This window comes from Leptopilina heterotoma, unplaced genomic scaffold, assembly GCF_015476425.1.
Source record: "Leptopilina heterotoma isolate Lh14 unplaced genomic scaffold, ASM1547642v1 Lhet_17, whole genome shotgun sequence".
Taxonomy (NCBI): domain Eukaryota; kingdom Metazoa; phylum Arthropoda; class Insecta; order Hymenoptera; family Figitidae; genus Leptopilina; species Leptopilina heterotoma.
In genome coordinates, this window is record NW_025110886.1 from 344,965 (window position 1) to 364,081 (window position 19,117).

At 24.1% G+C, this 19,117-nt stretch overlaps 1 protein-coding gene across 1 annotated transcript in view; it reads right to left on the reverse strand.

Annotated features, from left to right (window-relative positions):
* Window positions 1-510: 510 nt before the first annotated feature.
* The window catches only part of LOC122499588 (RE1-silencing transcription factor A-like), a 31,950-nt gene continuing 13,343 nt past the window's right edge, over window positions 511-19,117 (reverse strand). Inside the window, exons 5-13 of the mRNA XM_043608036.1 lie at window positions 16,477-16,663; window positions 16,325-16,413; window positions 15,929-16,202; window positions 10,763-10,853; window positions 10,185-10,337; window positions 9,276-9,453; window positions 5,242-5,775; window positions 1,558-2,108; window positions 511-984 (exon numbers count right to left, since the gene is read on the reverse strand). Coding sequence (XP_043463971.1) covers window positions 949-984; window positions 1,558-2,108; window positions 5,242-5,775; window positions 9,276-9,453; window positions 10,185-10,337; window positions 10,763-10,853; window positions 15,929-16,202; window positions 16,325-16,413; window positions 16,477-16,663 — 2,093 coding nt within the window. The 3' untranslated portion in view covers window positions 511-948. The remainder of the gene's footprint in view (window positions 985-1,557; window positions 2,109-5,241; window positions 5,776-9,275; window positions 9,454-10,184; window positions 10,338-10,762; window positions 10,854-15,928; window positions 16,203-16,324; window positions 16,414-16,476; window positions 16,664-19,117) is intronic.

The following is a 19,117-nucleotide window of genomic DNA, read 5'->3' on the forward strand; positions in this document are numbered from 1 at the left end:
AAAGGCAATCTTCTTAAAAATTCAAAATGGCGGACCGTCAGTGAGCACAAGAAGAGGAAATAAAAAACATTTAAAAAAGACAATAATTTATTATTAATTAACAAGAAAAAAAATTATTCAATATTCACAACGTCAGATAAAAGACACCATCACCGATTCCAGCTCTTTTTGTTTATTAAACAATTTTATATTCTCAATATTTTCATATAAATAACAATATTTATTTTTTATATTATAATAAAATAATACCAAATGACATTGTTTCTTGCAATATTGATTTCAGAAATATCTCAACATTTTACAACAGGTGAAATTTAATTATTTTTTTGTTTGGGAAAAACATTGATGATAAATAAATTACTAAATATTTTTAAATTTACATTTTAGAAAGAAAAAAATCTCGCAGCATTTTTTGTATATAAATTTATGTGTATGTGTGTTGTATATAATCTACGATGGTATTGAAATAAATACTCTTGATAATAATTATAAAAGACTGATTTGCCTAATTTGATTATGAACTATTCAACTATTCCTAATGAAAAATTAAGAACACATGAATTTTTTGGAATTCTTGTAAATTTTCTTTGGTTTATAATTTTTTGGTTTTTGCATTTATGCAAGAAATATAAAATAATATATAAATGGTTGTTAAAAAAATGTTAAGGCAAAGTGATAAAATCCTAACTTCTATTTTGTAAAATCGAGTAAATTAATTAATTGTGAACTAATTATTGTGAATTAATGAATTAATGAATAAATGAATAAATGAATTAATTAATTCAGTGTCAGAAAAGTGTATAATGCGAGTGAAATTGGATTTTTTTTTTTGTAACCAACCTGAAATCGGATTTGCGCTTGATCCCAAGTCAAAAGGGACGTTACACAGAAAGCTTCGTCAGGAGTAAAAACATAGTTCTGGAGTTCTCAGGCAAGAAAGGTCTTTGGTCAGCCAAAACGAGAAGGCGCCTGTACGTCGGATATCTGGAAAAAAGGTAGAATGAAATAATGGGTCGCTAAAAGCCGTACTAGGAAGCAGAGCTTTCGAAATTAACCTCCTGCTCCTTGCTCTCTGAAATACACGAGGTAGATGTGAAAATCGTCTTTCTCTTCCACCTCGGATAACAGAGTAAAAAAAAAAAGAAGAAGTCGAAAAAACAGTACAAGTTCCATCTCGTAAAAAGATACTTAAAGTTGGCTTGTTCCTTCGCGTTAAAATAGTTAGAGTGTATAAAGCAACTTGCTTTCAAAGTTTCTGCAAATATGAACTTCAAGAGTCGTAATGTACTTTTGGTTTTTTTTTATATTTACTAGCAATGTATACAATACTTTCTTTTAAATATAATTCCTTCTCTATTAAAAAACAAGTCCCGAAATTTTCAAAAAAAACATTTTTTTCAATATTCGAAAACATTTTTTTTTTAATTTTGTTTCATTCCTTCTTTTTTTCTATTTTGAACTTGAATCAAATTTTGCAAATAGAAATCAGAAACTTAATTATTATTGTTTATATTTTCAATAATATTCATAATTTCTTTGAAACAATTTTAAACTTACCGATTTTCTCAGTCCATTATCCAAATTGGTAAAAATTCCCGTTTCAATTTTCTTGCCTAACAACTTGAGATCCATTTTATCCTCATGTGAATCGAGATAATTTCCAAAATTATTAAAAAGCTTCATGTCCTGATATTGCATAATCATTTCCGATGGTGAATTCTTTGAACCAAGAATTTTCATATCGCCAAATGAACTGTAAAATGTTTGATTATTATTTTGTCTCATATTAGAATATCTCGAACCAAGAAAACTGAAATCCGGCTGAATCGTTGATAAATTTGCGACTGAATCATAATCATCGTAGCCGGGTACTTGTAATTTTGAATAATCCTGAATTAAATGGTGAGTCTCAGTTGGTGACATATTGATAATATCAAATTCGTCGCAATTTTTCAAAAATTGGGTATTTTCATTGGGAATTGATGGATGATAGGATTTAGTTAGAATGGAAGAAATTGATGAATGAGATGATGTTGTTATCGTTGAAATATCCTGACGATGATTCAAAAGGTTCGTGTAGTCTGGACGATCGGTTCCAATGCCCATGCCTATATAAAATTTAAAGTAATTATTAATTTGGAATTTGGAATAAGAGACGATTTTTTATAAGAACATGGGTTGCCATAAAAATTTTATTCTCCTTTTCTCTGATTTCCAGACAAAATTTTCACTCTTTCCCTGATTCTAAAGAATATTCAACTAATTTAAAAAGAATTATAATTTCTCAAAAAAATTAGTTCTACAGAATTTTTAATTAAAAAGTCTGAAAAATTCCGATATTCAAATATTTTAATTTTAAATATTTTCAAAATCCAATTATTTTGAAAAATTAACTTCAGAATGCTTTTGAAATTCAATTATCTAAATTTTTAACTAAAATTAATTTTGAAATAAATTTTTATTAGAAAATTCAACAAGAATTCAATTATTTAAATACAAAAATAAATAATTTATTGAATATTGAATGTTTCGCAAAATTATCAAAAAATTTTTAACTAACTGAATTCTTTGGACAAATATTAATAAAATTTTTAAGAATAACTAAATTTTTCGAAGAATAATTGAATCCCTGTAAAAAATGTTATTATTTATGGAAATTATTGAATTATTCCGACGAAATTTATAAAAACTTTGTAAATAATTGAATTCCTGTGAAATTTTTATTAATTATGAAAACAATTTTAAAGTTCGTGTAGAATTTTATTAAATTTTTTTCTAAATAATTTCATTCTTTTGGAAAATTTTATGAAAATAGTAGATATTGAAAATCATTGAATTGAGAAAAATTTTTTTAAATAATTGAAATTTTGCCAAAAATTTTTGAAAATAATTGAATTTCGGAGAAGAATTGAATTATTTTTGAAAATAATTGAAATCTTGCCAAAAATTTTATTAAAAGTTTTGAAAATAATTGAATAAATAGTTGATTTTCAAAAAAATAAAAAAATAAAAAATAATTCAATAAAAATGAAAATTGAAAGAATTGAAAATAAAAATGAAAATATAAATATAATAAATATAATTGAATATAATTGAAATTGAAAATAATTGAATTTCGGAGAAGAATTGAATTATTTCTAAAGATAATTGAAATTTTGACGAGAATTAAAAAAAATTTTTTTTAATAATTGAATTTCTGAAATTATTTGTAACTTCTCCAAAATTCAATTTTTTAAAGTGTTTTTTAACTAAAATTCTTCTCTAAATCAATTATTTTTACTAATATTTCGACAAAGTTCTTTCAGAATTTTCAAATTCATTTGATTACAATTATTCAATTTTATAAGAAATTTCAATTATTTGGAAATTCTTCAATTAAATATTTTATTAAAAAATAAAAACTTCAAATAATTTCAAAAAAAAAAAATTCAATTAAACTTTTTCAAAAAAGTAATTGTACAAAATTGTTAATTAAAAGTATAAAAAATTCAAATTTTCAAAGATTTTAATTTAAATCTTTTCCAAACTTCAATTATTTATAAAAATTCTTACAATAATATTTTTAATATTCAGTTGTTATGTAAAATTTTAACTGAAATTAATTTTTAAATCAATTTTTATTAAAAAATTCTACAAGAATTCAATTATTTAAACACAAAAATAAATAATTTATTGAATAATTTTTAAGGAAAGAAATTGTTAACTTCTTCCTTTAAATTAAAATTTATTGAATAATTAAATTTTTCTCCAAAATTGAATTGAATTTTTTAAAAATTTGTTAATTTTTAAATAATTGAATTCTTTGGACGAATTAATCTTTAATAGAAATCAAGTTTTTTCAAAAATCTTAATAAAGTTCTAAGCAAAAATTCAATTATTTTCATAAACATCAAAATTCTTCGCAGAAATTCAATTATTTTTAACACAATTTTTAAAAAAAATTTCTGGATAAGATTAAATGATTTTTAAAATTTTAATGAAATTCTTCGTAAGAATTCAATTATTTTTAAGAATTTTGATAGAATTCTTTACAAAAATTAAATTATTTTCATTACAATTTTATTTGAATTTTTGAGAAGAATTTTATAAAAATGTTTTTTAATAATTGAAATCTAATGCAAAAGTTAATAAACATTTTAAGAATTTTTTCGACGAATTCAATTAAAATTGTATTAAAAATAATTCAAATTCTGCAATTGAGTTTTATTATTTATAATTGAATTTCTAAAAAGAATTTTATTATTAACGAAAATAATTGAATCCCCGTAAAAATTTTATTGTTTATGAAAATAATTGAATGATTGCGAAGAAAGTTATACAAAATTTTGTAAATAATGAAATTCTTTTGAAATTTTTATTAATTTTTGAAAATAATTAAACATTTGTGTAGAATTTTATTAAATTTTTCTTTAAATAATTGAATTTTTTTTGGAAAATTTTATGAAAATAGTAGATATTGAAAATCATTGAATTGAGGAAAATTTTTGAAAATAATTGAAATTTTGCCATAAATTTTATTAAAATTTTTGAAAATAATTGATTTTCGGAGAAGAATTGAATTATTTTAGAAAATAATTGAAATTTTGCCAAAAATTTTATTCAAACTTTTGAAATTAATTGAAATTCGGAGAATAATTGGATTATTTTTGAAAATAATTGAAATTTTTCTTTAAATAATTGAATTTTTTTTGAAAATTTTATGAAAATAGTAGATAATAAAAATCATTGAATTGAGGAAAATTTTTGAAAATAATTGAAATTTTGTCATAAATTTTATTAAAATTTTTGAAAATAATTGAATTTCGGAGAAGAATTGAATTATTTTTGAAAATAATTGAATTTTCATGAAAAAATTTATTACTTTTAAAAATAATTGAATTCTTATTATGAATATTGTTATTTATGAAAATAATTGAATTTTCCAAACAATTTGATTTAAATGCCTCAAAATAATTGAATTTTGCAAAGGAATTTTATTAAAATGCCTTAAAATAATTGAATTTTCAGGAACAATTTTCTTATTTATCTTTAATAATTGAATTCTTTCGAAGAATTATTTATGTAAATAATTGAATTATTTTGGAAAATTTTATGAAAATAGTAAATATTGAAAATTATTAAATTGAGGAAAATTTTTTGAAAATGATTGAGTTTCGAAGAAGAATTTAATTATTTCTAAAGATAATTGAAATTTTGATAAATAATTAAAATTAAAATTAATTAAAATGAATTAAAATTCACCATGATCATCGCAATCGACGGGAAGATTTTCATCAAACTTAGTGTCAAGAATCAAATCATCAATTTTCGTCGACGGAAGAAAAGAAATGCCATCCTCATATCGATCATCCAATTCTCTATTATCAAGAATACGAATCTCCTTATCTCCCAGTATTTCAATATTATTCGCTGAGATTTCCTTATTCTCCTCCGGCTTCATTGAATCAATAACCATTGTATCTTGCTGATCGTTGACATTATTATCATTAGCAACATTGACACCAGTTTCATTTTGCCGTAAATTAACAATATTAATTGCCTCAGCTTCTTCGCCATCGAGAATTGTCACGTCGTGGGAATTTTGTGACATGAGTTCGCGTGCCTCACTATTGGTCATCACCTCATAACGACCATCCTCAGTGGCACGTACAAATTGAATTCCACCCTGCGCTGCCAACTCGAGGAGTTCATTGCAATCTTCCGGCGATGATTGATCCGAATGATCACTGCGTTTTTCCGGGTAAAATTGTGAGTCAAGGGGTGTGATGAGATTCTCTGAATTGGATAAGAAAGGACAAACGGATGGGAAAATTGTCGTGGAATTGGTGAAGGGAGTTCTTAGGACTCTAAGATACCCGTAGTAATCTAACATAAGGCAGAATATAATTTTAGATTCGAGAAAAATAATACAATTTTCTATGTGTGATATGAGAACAAATCAATTTTGCATTTTGCATTCAATTATTCGTTACACGATTTTTACGAATTGACACATTTGCGAAAAGTCATTTTTGCGAAATATCATTTTAACGAATTGTCATTTTTACGAATCGTTATTGTTCCGAAACGTCATCTTTACGAAATATCATTTTTGCGAATTGACATTTTTACGAATTGTCACTTTTGCGAAATATCATTTTTACGAATTGCCATTTTTAACGAATTGTCATTTATGCGAACTGTCATTTTTTCGAATTGTCATTTTTACGAAATGTCACTGTTGCGAATTGTAATTTTCGCAAAAATTCCAATTCGCAACAGTAACATTTCGTAAAAATGACAATTCGAAAAAATGGCAATTCGCATAAATGACAATTCGTAAAAATGACTTTTCGCAAAAGTGACAATTCGTAAAAATATCGATTTACAAAAGTGACATTTCGTAAAAATGAAAATTCGAGAAAATAACGTTTCGGAACAATGACGATTTGTAAAAATGCCAATTCGTAAAAATGATTTTTCGCACAAATGACTTTTCGCAAAAGTGGCAATTCGTAAAAATGACGATTCGCAAAAGTGACATTTCTTTAAAATAACAGTTCGGATAAATGCAATTCGGTAAAATGGCAGTTCGGTCAAATGAAATTTGGGGAATAATCATGCGCCTCAATTTATTCCTTACAAAAAAAAAATCTATTCCTTACAAAAAAAAAAAAATTATTTCTTACAAAAAAAAATGTATTGCATACAAAAAAAAATTTTTTTTCGAACTTTGGTTGTAATGTATCTACTGGAGGTCGAAATTTTAATTTTAGTACACATATTTCAAGCTCCAAAAACTTATTGTCTTAAAACCCGTAAATCAGTAAGTTTTAGTAGTTGTTATTCAATTTTGATGATTCTGTTCTCGTTGGAAGCTGACGTGGGTCAGTTGTAGCTTATCAAAATTTTAAGGGTCGTAAAGTTCGGTTAACAGACATTGAAGTTGTATGTTTATTTATAAAAAATATTAGAAAATTGTTTAAAAAAATAAAAATTAAGAAATAGGAAATACAGACTTTGCACTGAATAATTAATTTTAAAAAAGTAGCAAAAAGTAACTTTCAAACTAAAAAAGTAGCAAAATTTAAATATTTGTAAAAATAATTTAATTCTTGCAAAGAATTTCATAAAAAAATTTTTAAATAATTGATTTCTTTCGACTAATTTTAAATGCAAATTCTAATTTAAAAAATTCAATTCCTCAGAAATTTTTATTATTCACAAAAAAAAATTGAATTCTTACCAAGATTTTTACGGAAAATTTTTTAAATAATTGAATTCTGTTTGGAAATTTTATAAAAAATAGTAGATATTGAAAATCATTGAATTGCGAAAAGTTTTTAAAAATAATTAAATTTTACAAAGAATTCTGTTAAAATTTTTGAGAATAATTGAATGTCTGTGTCGCATTTTATTAAATTTGTTTGAAAATAATTGAATTCCTAAAAAGCATTTTATTATTTATGAAAATAAATAATAATAATTGAATTCTTGCGAACCATTTTATTAGGATTTTTTTAAATAATTGAATTTCCAAGAAAAAATTTGTTACTTTTAAAAATAATTGAATTATTGTTATGAATATTGTTATTTATGAAAATAATTGACTTTTGCAAACAATTTAATTCAAATGCCTCAAAATAATTGAATTTTGCAAACAATTTGATTCAAATGTCTCAAAATAATTAAATTTTGCAAAGAATTTTATTAAATTGTCTCAAAATAATTGAATTTTCAGGAATAATTTTGTTATTTATCTTTAATAATTGAATTATTTCGAAGAATTATTTATGTAAAAAATTCAATTCTTGGGAAGAATTTTATAAAAAAAAAATCTAAAAGAATAATTGAATTATTTCAAAAAAATTTACTTAAAATTGTATTTAAAATAATTGATTTCTTTCGAACAATTTTATTGAAATATTTGAAAATAATTTAATTCCTGTGAAAAATTCTAATATTTTTGTAAATAATTGAATTTTTCAAAAAAAAAAAAAAATTCTACAAAAACCTTTTTTTAAATAATTGCTTTTTTGAGAAATTGAAATTAAATTGTTAAGAATAATTATATTTTTTTAACAATTCCTGTAAAATTGTATTAAAAATAATTGAAATCCTGCGATGAATTTTAATATTCATGAAAATAATTGAATCATTGTGAAGAATTGTATAAAAATTTTGTTAAATGATTGATTTTTTCGAAATTTTTTTAAAAATAATATTCTAAATTAATAGAATTTAAAAAAATTTTTTTAAATAATTATATTTTTCGAGGAATTTAATTACAAATTGTATTAAAAATAATTGAAATTTTTGCAGAGAATTTTATTTAAAATTTTGAAAATAATTTAATTTTGGAGAAGAATTTTATTATTTAAAAAGATAATTAAAATTGACTAGAATTTTTTAAAAAAAATTTTAAATAATTGAATTTCTGAGAAGAATTTTATTACTTTTGGAAATAATTAAATTTCTGGAATCATTTCTAACTTCTTCAAAATTCAATTTTTTTTAGTGTTTTTAACTCAAATTCTTCTATAAATCGATTATTTTTAATAGTTTAATAATTAATAATTAAATATGTATTTAACAAAATCAACTAATTTTAAAAGAATTATAATAAAAAATTTTCAAAAAAATTACATAGTTCTACAGAATTTTTTATGAATAATTTTGAAAAATTCAGTTTTTAAATTTTTTAATTTGAAACCTTTTCGAAATTCAATTATTTCTAAAAATTGACTCCAGAATGCTTTTAGTATTCAATTATGGATTTTTTAAAAAAAACCAACTTTTTCGGACTTTATTCAAATTTATGGACTTTTTTCGGGATATACTAAAATTAATACTTGGATCTCCTCTAAAAAAAATCTAGACCATTACAACCAAGGTATATGAATAAAATTTTTTCGAAACACAAAGCAAAATTATAATTCAAGATATTTGCCAGCATTTTTGTTTCGTTATCTTTAAACCTTTCAACGTATAGCATAAATATTTCAGTCATCACATTATCTAGCTATCCTCCCCTTTATTTATGAATTAAATATTTAATTCTCATCGCAATATTCCAAACGTGACAATTTATTGTCTGACTTATTCAAATTATTGATTCTCAACAAAATAATAGAATAGATAGAAAAATGTGATGACTAATAAAATTGTCAAAAAATATTTAATAAAAACACTTGAAACTGAAAAGAAATCAAAAATTATTATTTGACAAAACTTTTCAAGAAGAAAGTGAATTTTAAATTTTAATATAAAGTAAAATTTGAAATAATTAAAAATACCCTGCTCCTCGTCTGTACTCGAAGAATCCACCAAATAACTGAATTTCCCACTGGAGTCCATTTTTTGCGTGATTGTAGCGACAACAGGGACTTTCACTTGAAGGGACTTTACATCTTCTTGATTGACAATTACGTTCTCATTCATTTTAAGATCTTCGGCCGTTGCATGAGACAATATCTGGAAAAAATATTTTATTGACCGGTTATCATTAAAATGCAATTATTTATGAGAATAATTGAATTCTTACAAATATTTTTTCGACAAAATTTAAGTAATACAAAGTTTTATTGAATATAATTGAATTTTTTTAAAGAATTTTATTAAAATTTTATTGAAAATAATTTAATTTTTATATAGAATTTTATTAAAATTTTATTGAAAATAATTTAATTCTTTCGAGAAAGTTGATTAATTATTAAAATTGCACTAAAAATAATAATTGAAACCTGAAATATATTAAAGTTTTTGAGGGAAAAAATAAAGGTTTAATTTCTCCACTTGAGAACGCCAAGGTCACCACCAGGTGGCAGGGAAAATTCCAAGAAGGAACTGAACTGCCACCTGGCGGTGACCTTGGCGTTCGCAGGTGGAGAACAGCACCTCCACATTGAATCTCAAAATATTCGTCAATATTCGCGGTTTTAATAATTATTTATAATCAAACATTGAATCTAGACTCAGAGAGTTTTATAATATTATTAATATAAACGAATTTAAATTTCGAATTATATTTTCAAAATTGAGAATAAATATTTAAAAACTCATAATTCTCGACGAAAGTGTAAATATTGGAGGAAATTTTTAGTTTCTTATCTAGTCTCACTAATTATTGGATTATTGATTCTACATATATAAATAAATATTTTTTTCTGTATTTAATGATATCAGAAACTATTTGAAACGTTTACATGTTTTGAATTCTGGGCGGGTGAAATGCGAACGAGAACAGGAATTCCTTTCGCGGGTTTGAAGAGAGCAAAGGGCGTTTGTCCCTCGAGAATAGCAGTTTCCATGGCTTTAGAATTTATTTTGTCCACCATAATGTTGTCAACGAAGGAAGACTAAAAATTATTTTTTTAATGGAATAATTTTCACTGATTAATTTCAATTTAAAATTAAAAAAAAAAATTTTAATCTAAAGGAACTGAAAAAATAATTAAAGATTAAAATTTTCATTTCTTCATTTTATCCGAGAAAAAAAAAATTAAATTAAATAATTTCTAGCGCTCTACATTGAAGTCAATCAATATTCCACAACAACTAAAAATAACTTGAATATCAGTTTTAATTTCATTTAAATTAAAAAGCCAATAATTATCTATTTTTACTTTAATCAAATTTATTACAGGGATTTTAGAAAAATATAAAGTTTCTAAAATTTATAAAAATTTAATAAGAAATAAAATCGAAAATAGAAAAAATTGGAAATTAAAAACCCTAAAAATGTAAAGCAGGAGAATTAAGTTTGTAATTTACGAAAACTTACCGAATTTATAGTCTCCTTCTCCTTAACGTCACCGATTGAATTTCCATCATTTTCCAATTCGTCCACAAGTCCACAAGTTTCATCACTTTTACTGAAAAAATATTGCATCAAAAATATTTTCAAAAAAAAAAAAAGAATTTGTATTTTTAAAAAAGCATTAACGGTTTGCAAATACATATAAAAATATAAAATATTTACACTCAAACAATATATATATATATATATATATATATATATATATATATATATAAAGAGAGAAAACAAAATAAACGTGAAAATTTTACCTTATGCATTTGTTTTTTATTCACGTTAATCACTATGCAGATTGACTTTATTTGTGTATGTTTTAAAAAATATTTCTCGAAAGTGTCGAATAGTATAAAACTGAAAAACTGGATTTATTTACACGGTAAATAAAAATACAGTGCAATTTTTTTTCCTCGAGGGATTTTAACAGAATTGCATTTACGATTTTCTTTTTTTTTCGCGGCGAAAAATAGAATTTAATTTGACAGAGAATCGCGTAACTTTTAAACTTATGTATTTTTCACGTTATTTGTACTTCAATTTCATAAAAATATACATTTATAATTAAAATAATAATTTCAGAATAAAATTTACTTGCTTTATTTTTAGTCATGATTTTTTTTTAAAATTTTATTAAATTTTATTTAAAAATTTTTTTAAAAGGCAAAATATTAATATTATTTTTAAAATCTCTTTCTAATTTTGCATATTTACTGGTTTCGTAATTAAAATGTTGATTATAAAAGTTGAAATGAAAATAGAAAATAAAATAAAATAAAAAAAGCCGAAGACGTGAAAAAAGTTTTTAATCCTCGTTTTTAAGATTATTTATATTATATAAAATTCTAAAGACGTGTTTTATGATTCTATTGGAAAATATGAAATTCAAGCCAAAGTTAAACGGAATTCTCTACATGTCGGGAATAGGATCACAAACACCCATACAGCATGTCAGAGAAGATTCCGCCGCCGTCGACACAATTTCTCTCCTTTAGTTACCCCCTTACAATTTCTCTTTTAAGCCTAGAAGCTACGCATGCAGCATAATTCACATAAAAGTAAAAATTGAATTTTAGAAAATACTTTGTCAAATAAATTTTTGAAAAAATTTAACTAATTACTAAGACATGAAAACAAACACCTCTATCGTATTTTGTCTTTAATTAAATTTTTTCATAATGTACCTAGAGAGTTGCAATTTTTTAAAATTTCGAAAACGAACATCAAATTTAAATTCACCGACCCCGAAGAACCCCCGAGAAACGAATTTCGATCGAATTGCTTAAAATTAAAAATTATCTGCCATATTGAGTCCGCCATTTTGAATTTTGAAAAACTGCCATCAGATTCGTAATCAGCGACTCCAAAAACCCCCTAGGAACAATTTTCAAGCCAATCCGATCAATTTTGAATTTTCTCATCCGCCATATTGGATCCGCCATTTTGAATTTTTGAAAACGGACCTCATATTCGTAATCAGCGACCCCAAAAACCCCCAAGTAACAATTTTCAAGCCAATCCGATTAATCTTTTAATTTTGGGTCACTGATTACGAATCCGGAGACAGATTTTAAAAATTCAAAATGGCGGATCCAAAATGGCGGAGGAGAAATTTAAAAAGAGGACGAATTCGCCTGAAAGTCGTCACTCGGGGGTTTTTGGGGTCGCTGATTACGAATCTGAAAACGGATTTACAAAATTTAATATCATTTCCTCGTAAACTGTAAACTTAATTTTTTTTTTTTTGAGGCCCTTAAGTTTGAACTATTATCTACTTTTAGTAGTGTTCAGGAATTAATTAATTTACGTAACGGTAAATATATTTTTTTAAAAACATATTTTTGCACAATTTTATTCTTACTAGAGATCTTCAGATTTTTGCTGAAAGGCGCCAAAGTGAATTCGAAATAACAGGAGTAAGCTTTGAGGATCCTCTACACGCGGAAAGTGACCAAATTCTGATAGTGGACGTAAAACTTAAATGAGCACTTTGTGCTAACGGATTCTAATATTAGTTAAAATTGGGTGAAAATTTAATTAGTTAAAAGTCTTAGGGATTATACTGTTTTTTTATAATTTTCGATGTCAAATTAATAATTAAGAAATAAATCCAATTAACCGTTATAGGTTAATTAACTTGTAACTTCATTCTTAGGCAAAGTTTTGCTAATTTTCGAAAAAAAAAATTAAAAGACCACCATCAAGATTAATATTTTTTTAAGAATATTAAAACTTTTGAAAATATTAAAACCCTTTTGAAAACAAATGAAATTGAAGGTAGAAAAAATTTTTTTTATTAAGTTATTATTAGTTCATACCCATAAACTTGTAATTACAAAAAAAGGCGAATCTAACAGCTGGTGGCATTCTTTATTCTCAAGCAAAATACATTAAAAAATTACGAACGGTGAAAAAGCAGGCAAAAGATTTTTTTTTTAATTGTATTAATATCCACATCTCATTATGACTGATAAAAACAAGTTTTATTTGAATATTACTCCACCAACGGAATTATACTTGGCGTAATTGGGGCACGCTTGGCATTGTCAATACATTGTTCTCCCCCACATGTAATACGATTATAAAACAAAATCTCCTGCTGGGGAAAAAAACCTTTTATGTTTAACGTGAAATTACTTACGATGCACCGGCATATATAAAAGGTAACTCAAATACAAAAGCTTCTGAACAATGTGAGTATAGAAAAATGTACAAATAATAATATAATACGTAACGGTTTTTAATGATTATAATAATGTTTCCTTCAGAATGTTTTCGAAATTAATCTTAAGAAGAATTATGAAAATTGGATAGAAGGTTAAAAGACTTATATGAGGTTAAAAATCAAAGCCATTCTATTGGATCCACACTTGGCTGATACAAAAATTATATTGCATTGACCCAAAGGTAATAAAACAGAACCAACATTATTATTATAATTAGATACTAATATTATATCTATTAATATATCTAATAATAATAATAATTTTGGTTGTTGCGTGTTTCTCACTTGCTTTTAATACTCTTCACATGTTTATTTTTTTCCTCTAATAAATTTTAGGTTAGTTTAAATAAACTATTGCAAGATAAAAATAATGCTCATCAACAGAGAGAGTTTAAGGAATTTGCAGAATTTAAATTAAATTCTTTTCAATTCTACTATTTTTCATGGACTCCTAACAACCAACATTGTCACTGGGATGTTGCTAAACAAAATCCTGAAGATTAACAAATTTTATTGTAACTTTAAAGTGCTTTTTAATAGTAGTAGCCGCAACCGAACGCTAGCAAAAGAACATAATTGGCATAAAAAGACGTTTAAATTAAATTCTATTATTTTTTATGAACTGCTAACAAACTAAATTGTTGCTGGAATGTTGCTAAACAACATCCTGAAGGTTAAAAAATTTTATTCTAACTTTTAAGCGCTTTTAAATAAAAGTAACCACAGCCGAACGCTAGCAGAAGATCATAATGGTCATAAAAAGAGTTTTAAATTTAATTATATTACTTTTTATGAACTGCTAACAACCTAGGCTGTTGCTGGAATGTTGCTGAACAACATCCTAAAGGTTAAAATATTTTATTCTAACTTTTAAGCGCTTTTAAATAAAAGTAACCACAGCTGAACACTAGCAGAAGATCATAATTGTCATAAAAAGAGTTTTAAATTTGATTCTATTTAATTTAATTATTTTTTATGGTCTGCTAACAAACTAAATTGTTGCTGGAATGTTGCTAAACAACATCCTGAAGGTTAAAAAATTTTATTCTAACTTTTAAGCGCTTTTAAATAAAAGTAACCACAGCCGAACGCTAGCAGAAGATCATAATGGTCATAAAAAGAGTTTTAAATTTAATTATATTACTTTTTATGAACTGCTAACAACCTAGGCTGTTGCTGGAATGTTGCTGAACAACATCCTAAAGGTTAAAATATTTTATTCTAACTTTTAAGCGCTTTTAAATAAAAGTAACCACAGCTGAACACTAGCAGAAGATCATAATTGTCATAAAAAGAGTTTTAAATTTAATTCTATTTAATTTAATTATTTTTTATGGTCTGCTTACAACCTAGGCTGTTGCTGGTATGTTGCAGGACAACATCCTAAAGGTTAAAAAATTTTATTCTAACTTTTAGGCGCTTTTAAATAAAAGTAACCACAGCCGAACACTAGCAGAAGATCATAATTATCATAAAAAGAGTTTTAAATCTAATTCTATTATTTTTATGAACTGCTAACAACCTAGGCTGTTGCTGGAATGTTGCTGAACAACATCCTGAAGGTTAAAAAATTTTATTCTAATTTTTAAGCGCTTTTAAATAAAAGTAACCACAGCCGAACACTAGCAGAAGATCATAATTGTCATAAAAAGACGTTTATATAAAATTCTTTTTAATTCTATTGTTTTTTATGGACTGCTAACTTTACAAATTGTTGCTGAGATGTTGCTGAACAACATCCTGAAGGGTAAAAAATTTTATTGTAATTTTTAAACGCTTTTTAATAGTAGTAGCTGCTGCCGAACGTTAGCAGAAGATAATAATTGTTGTAAAAAGATGTTTATATTAAATTCTTTTTAATTCTATCATTTTTTATGGACTTCTAACAATTAAGATTGTGGTTCGGATGTTGCTGAACAACTTCCTGAAGGCTAAAAAATTTTATTGTACTTTTTAAGCGCTTTCTGATAGTAGTAGCCGCAGCCGAGCTCTAGCAGAAGATCATAATTGTCATAAAAATACGTTTAAATTAAATTCTTTTCAATTGTATTATTTTTTATGGACTGCTAACAAACTGAATGGTTGCTGTAATGTTGCTGAACAACATCCTGAAGGCTAAAAAATTTTATTTGCAATTTTGGAGTAGTAGTGCCACAGCCTATTGAAGTAAGATTTATTAAAGTCAAATGAAGACATTTGAAACAAGAAGTTAGTCAAACGATATTTCAAGAGTTACAAAAGATTGTAAAGTGAATCTAAGTATTATAATTTTTCTTTTCTTAAAAATTTTTTTTTAAAAATCTCTATAGAGATTTTTTATAATATTAGTTCTAAACCAGGATCCTCAGAGAATAAATCTTTTGGATTATATTTAGAATAAAAAATACAGGACAAGTGAAGAAATTAGTACTCACCATTTGACACTATCCGTACTTGAAGAGGATTCCGATGCCGAAGAAGAATTACGGTATTTGATACCGTGCTTCTGCTCCTCATGAGCACGAAGAGAGAACCGCCGGGGGAATTCCTTTTCGCATATTTCGCAGACATATTGCATCTTCTCCACATAAGCATGAGCCTTGACTTTATGGCACACCAAATTTGACATTTGATTAAAACCTTTGGCACAAAGCTCGCACTTGTATGGTCTCTCGTTCGTGTGAGTGAAGACGTGGTTCCTCAGGTTTCCTAAATTTTTTTTTTTTATTTTTTTTTTTTGCCATGAATGAAGAAAGTATATCAGAAAAGTGTGTGAGAGAGAGAGAGAGAGAAAAAACATCTTGTCTCATCGTTTCCACATAAAAATATACCTTTCTGATGAAATCCCTTTCCACAAATGTGACACTTGTGTGGTTTGTGTTCAGAATGTGTTTTCCGATGAGAGATAAGAGTTGAGACCCTGCAATGTGAGCCGTTAAAAGCACCGCGATAAAGTACTTGAGAGTATAGCGTTAGAACCAACCTGTTGAAGGTCTTCTTGCAAAACTCGCAGACATACGGCCTCGCGTCGCTGTGAATGGCCTTGTGCTGGCTCAAAGTCGAGAGCTGTCGGAAGGCCTTGCCACAAGCTTCGCATTTGAAGTTTCTCTCGTCTGTGTGCGTTGGTAGGTGTCGCATCAATGTGTACTGATGTCTAAACTCTTTTGTGCCTACAATTTTTCATAAGTGCAAAAGAAAAGAACCACAAAATTTTTATTAAAGTAACTCCAAAAAAAAAAAAAAAAAAAAAAAAACTCTTTCAAAACTTTTACCAAGGGATGAAAATTTTTCAAAATCATCTATTTCGGATTTTTTAATTTTACGGATCACAAAAAATGACTTTCCTTAGGAAAAATGTGAACTTCAACTTATTATTCTTATGCAAATTACAAAATTTTTTATTTTCAAATATAAAATTTTAAATAATTTCATAATCAAAATTTTTTAAATTCACTTATTAAGTATAAAATTAATTAATATTTTCAAAATTTTTTATATAATTCTTCGAAAAATTCAATTATTTTTACATAAATAATAACATTCTTCGGAACAATTCAATTATTTTCATAAATAGTTAATATTTTTGCAAAAATTCAATTATTTTCTAAAATTTTAATAAATCCTTCTAAACATAGAATGTAATTTTTTTCTTTAATTCGTTATAAAATTATTTTCTAAAATTTTAATAAATCCTTCGAAACAATTCAATTATTTTTATAAATAGTAAAATCTTTGCACAAATTCAATTATTTTCAAAACAATTTCAATTAAATTCCTCTGAAGAATTCAATTTTTCAAAAAAAATTTAATACATTTCGAATAAATTCAATTATTTTCTAAAATGTAATATATCTTTCGAAACAATTCAATTATTTTGAACAAAATTTTAATACAATTTCCAAAAGAATTCAATTATTTTCATAAATAATAACATCCTTCAAAAGAATTCAATTATTTTTTTAAACAATAAACTTTCTTCAAAAAATTCAATTATTTTTAATAAAAATTCACGAGAGAATTCAATTATTTTCTAAAATTTTAATAAATACTTGGAAGCAATTAAATAATTTTTTTAGATAGTAAAATTTTTTGCAAAAATCCGATTATTTTGAATAATTTTAATAAAATTTCATAAATGAATTCAAATTTTAAAAACTTTTTAATAATATTTTTCAAAAAATTCAATTATTTTCTACAATTTTAATAAAAACATCGAAACAATTCAATTATTTTATAAATAGTAAAATCTTTGCACAAATTCAATTATTTTCAAAACAATTTTTTAATACATTTCGAATAAATTCAATTATTTTCTAAAATGTAATAAATCCTTCGAAACAATTCAATTATTTTCTAAAATTTTAATAATTCCTTGGAAACAATTCAATTATTTTTTTAAATAGTAAAATTCTTTGCAAAAATTCAATTATTTTTAATAAAATTTCATGAAAGAATTCAATTATTTTCTGAAATTTTAATAAATTCTTCGAAACAATTCAATTATTTTTATAAATACTAAAATTCTTTGCAGGAATTATAAATTATTTTTAATCAAAATTGAAATAAAATTATACGAAAGAATTTAATTATTTTCAAAAATTTCCATAAAATTCAATTTCAACAAGAATTTAAAATTCTCCAAAAAAATAATTCAATTATTCTGAAAATATTTTTAAAAAATTCTATATAAAAATTAAATTACTTTCAATGCAATTTTTAAATATATTCGTCAAAAAAATTGAATGAATTCAGTTATTTTCAAAAAAATAATAAAATTCTTGTGATGAATTCAATTATTTTGAATATAGTTAATTTTAATAAAATACTTTAAAGAAATTGAATTATATTCGAAAAAACTTTAATTGAATTTCTCGACAAATTTCTATATTTTCAAATATTTCTTAAAATTTTTAAAAATTCTTTGCAGGAATTCAATTATTTTCAAAACAATTTTAATTGAATTCCTCTGATGAATTCAAATATTTCCATAAATTTCAATTATTTCCTGAAATTTTAATAAATTCTTCGAAGCAATTCAATATTTTTATAAATAGTAAAATTCTTTCGCAAGAATTCAATTTTTTTCTATTCAATTTTAATGAAATTCTTCTTCATAAAATTCAATTGCTTTCAAAATTTTCAATTAAAATTATTAAAGAAACTCCATTATTTTAAAAAATCTTCGTAAAAAATTCAATTATTTTTATACAAATAATAAAATTTTTTTTAGGATTTTACTTACCTATTTTCAGTACAATTTTAATTGATTTCTTCGAAAATTTCAATTATTTTTAAAAATCTTGTAAAAATTCTCCGACAAAATTCAATTATTAAAAAAAAATAATTGATTTTTTCACAGGAGTTTAATTATTATTTAAAAAACTTTTAATAAAATTCAATTTAAGAAAATTAAATTATTTTTAAAAATAATGAAATTTTCACACGAGTTCAATTATTTTAAATACAATTTTAATTGAATTCCAGGGAAAATTAAATTATTTTTTAACATGTTTTTTAAATTCATCGAAAAAATTCAATAATATCAGTAAATAGTAAATTTTTCACATGAATTAAATTATTTTAAAAATTTAAATACAACTTTAATAAAATTCTTGTCAATAATT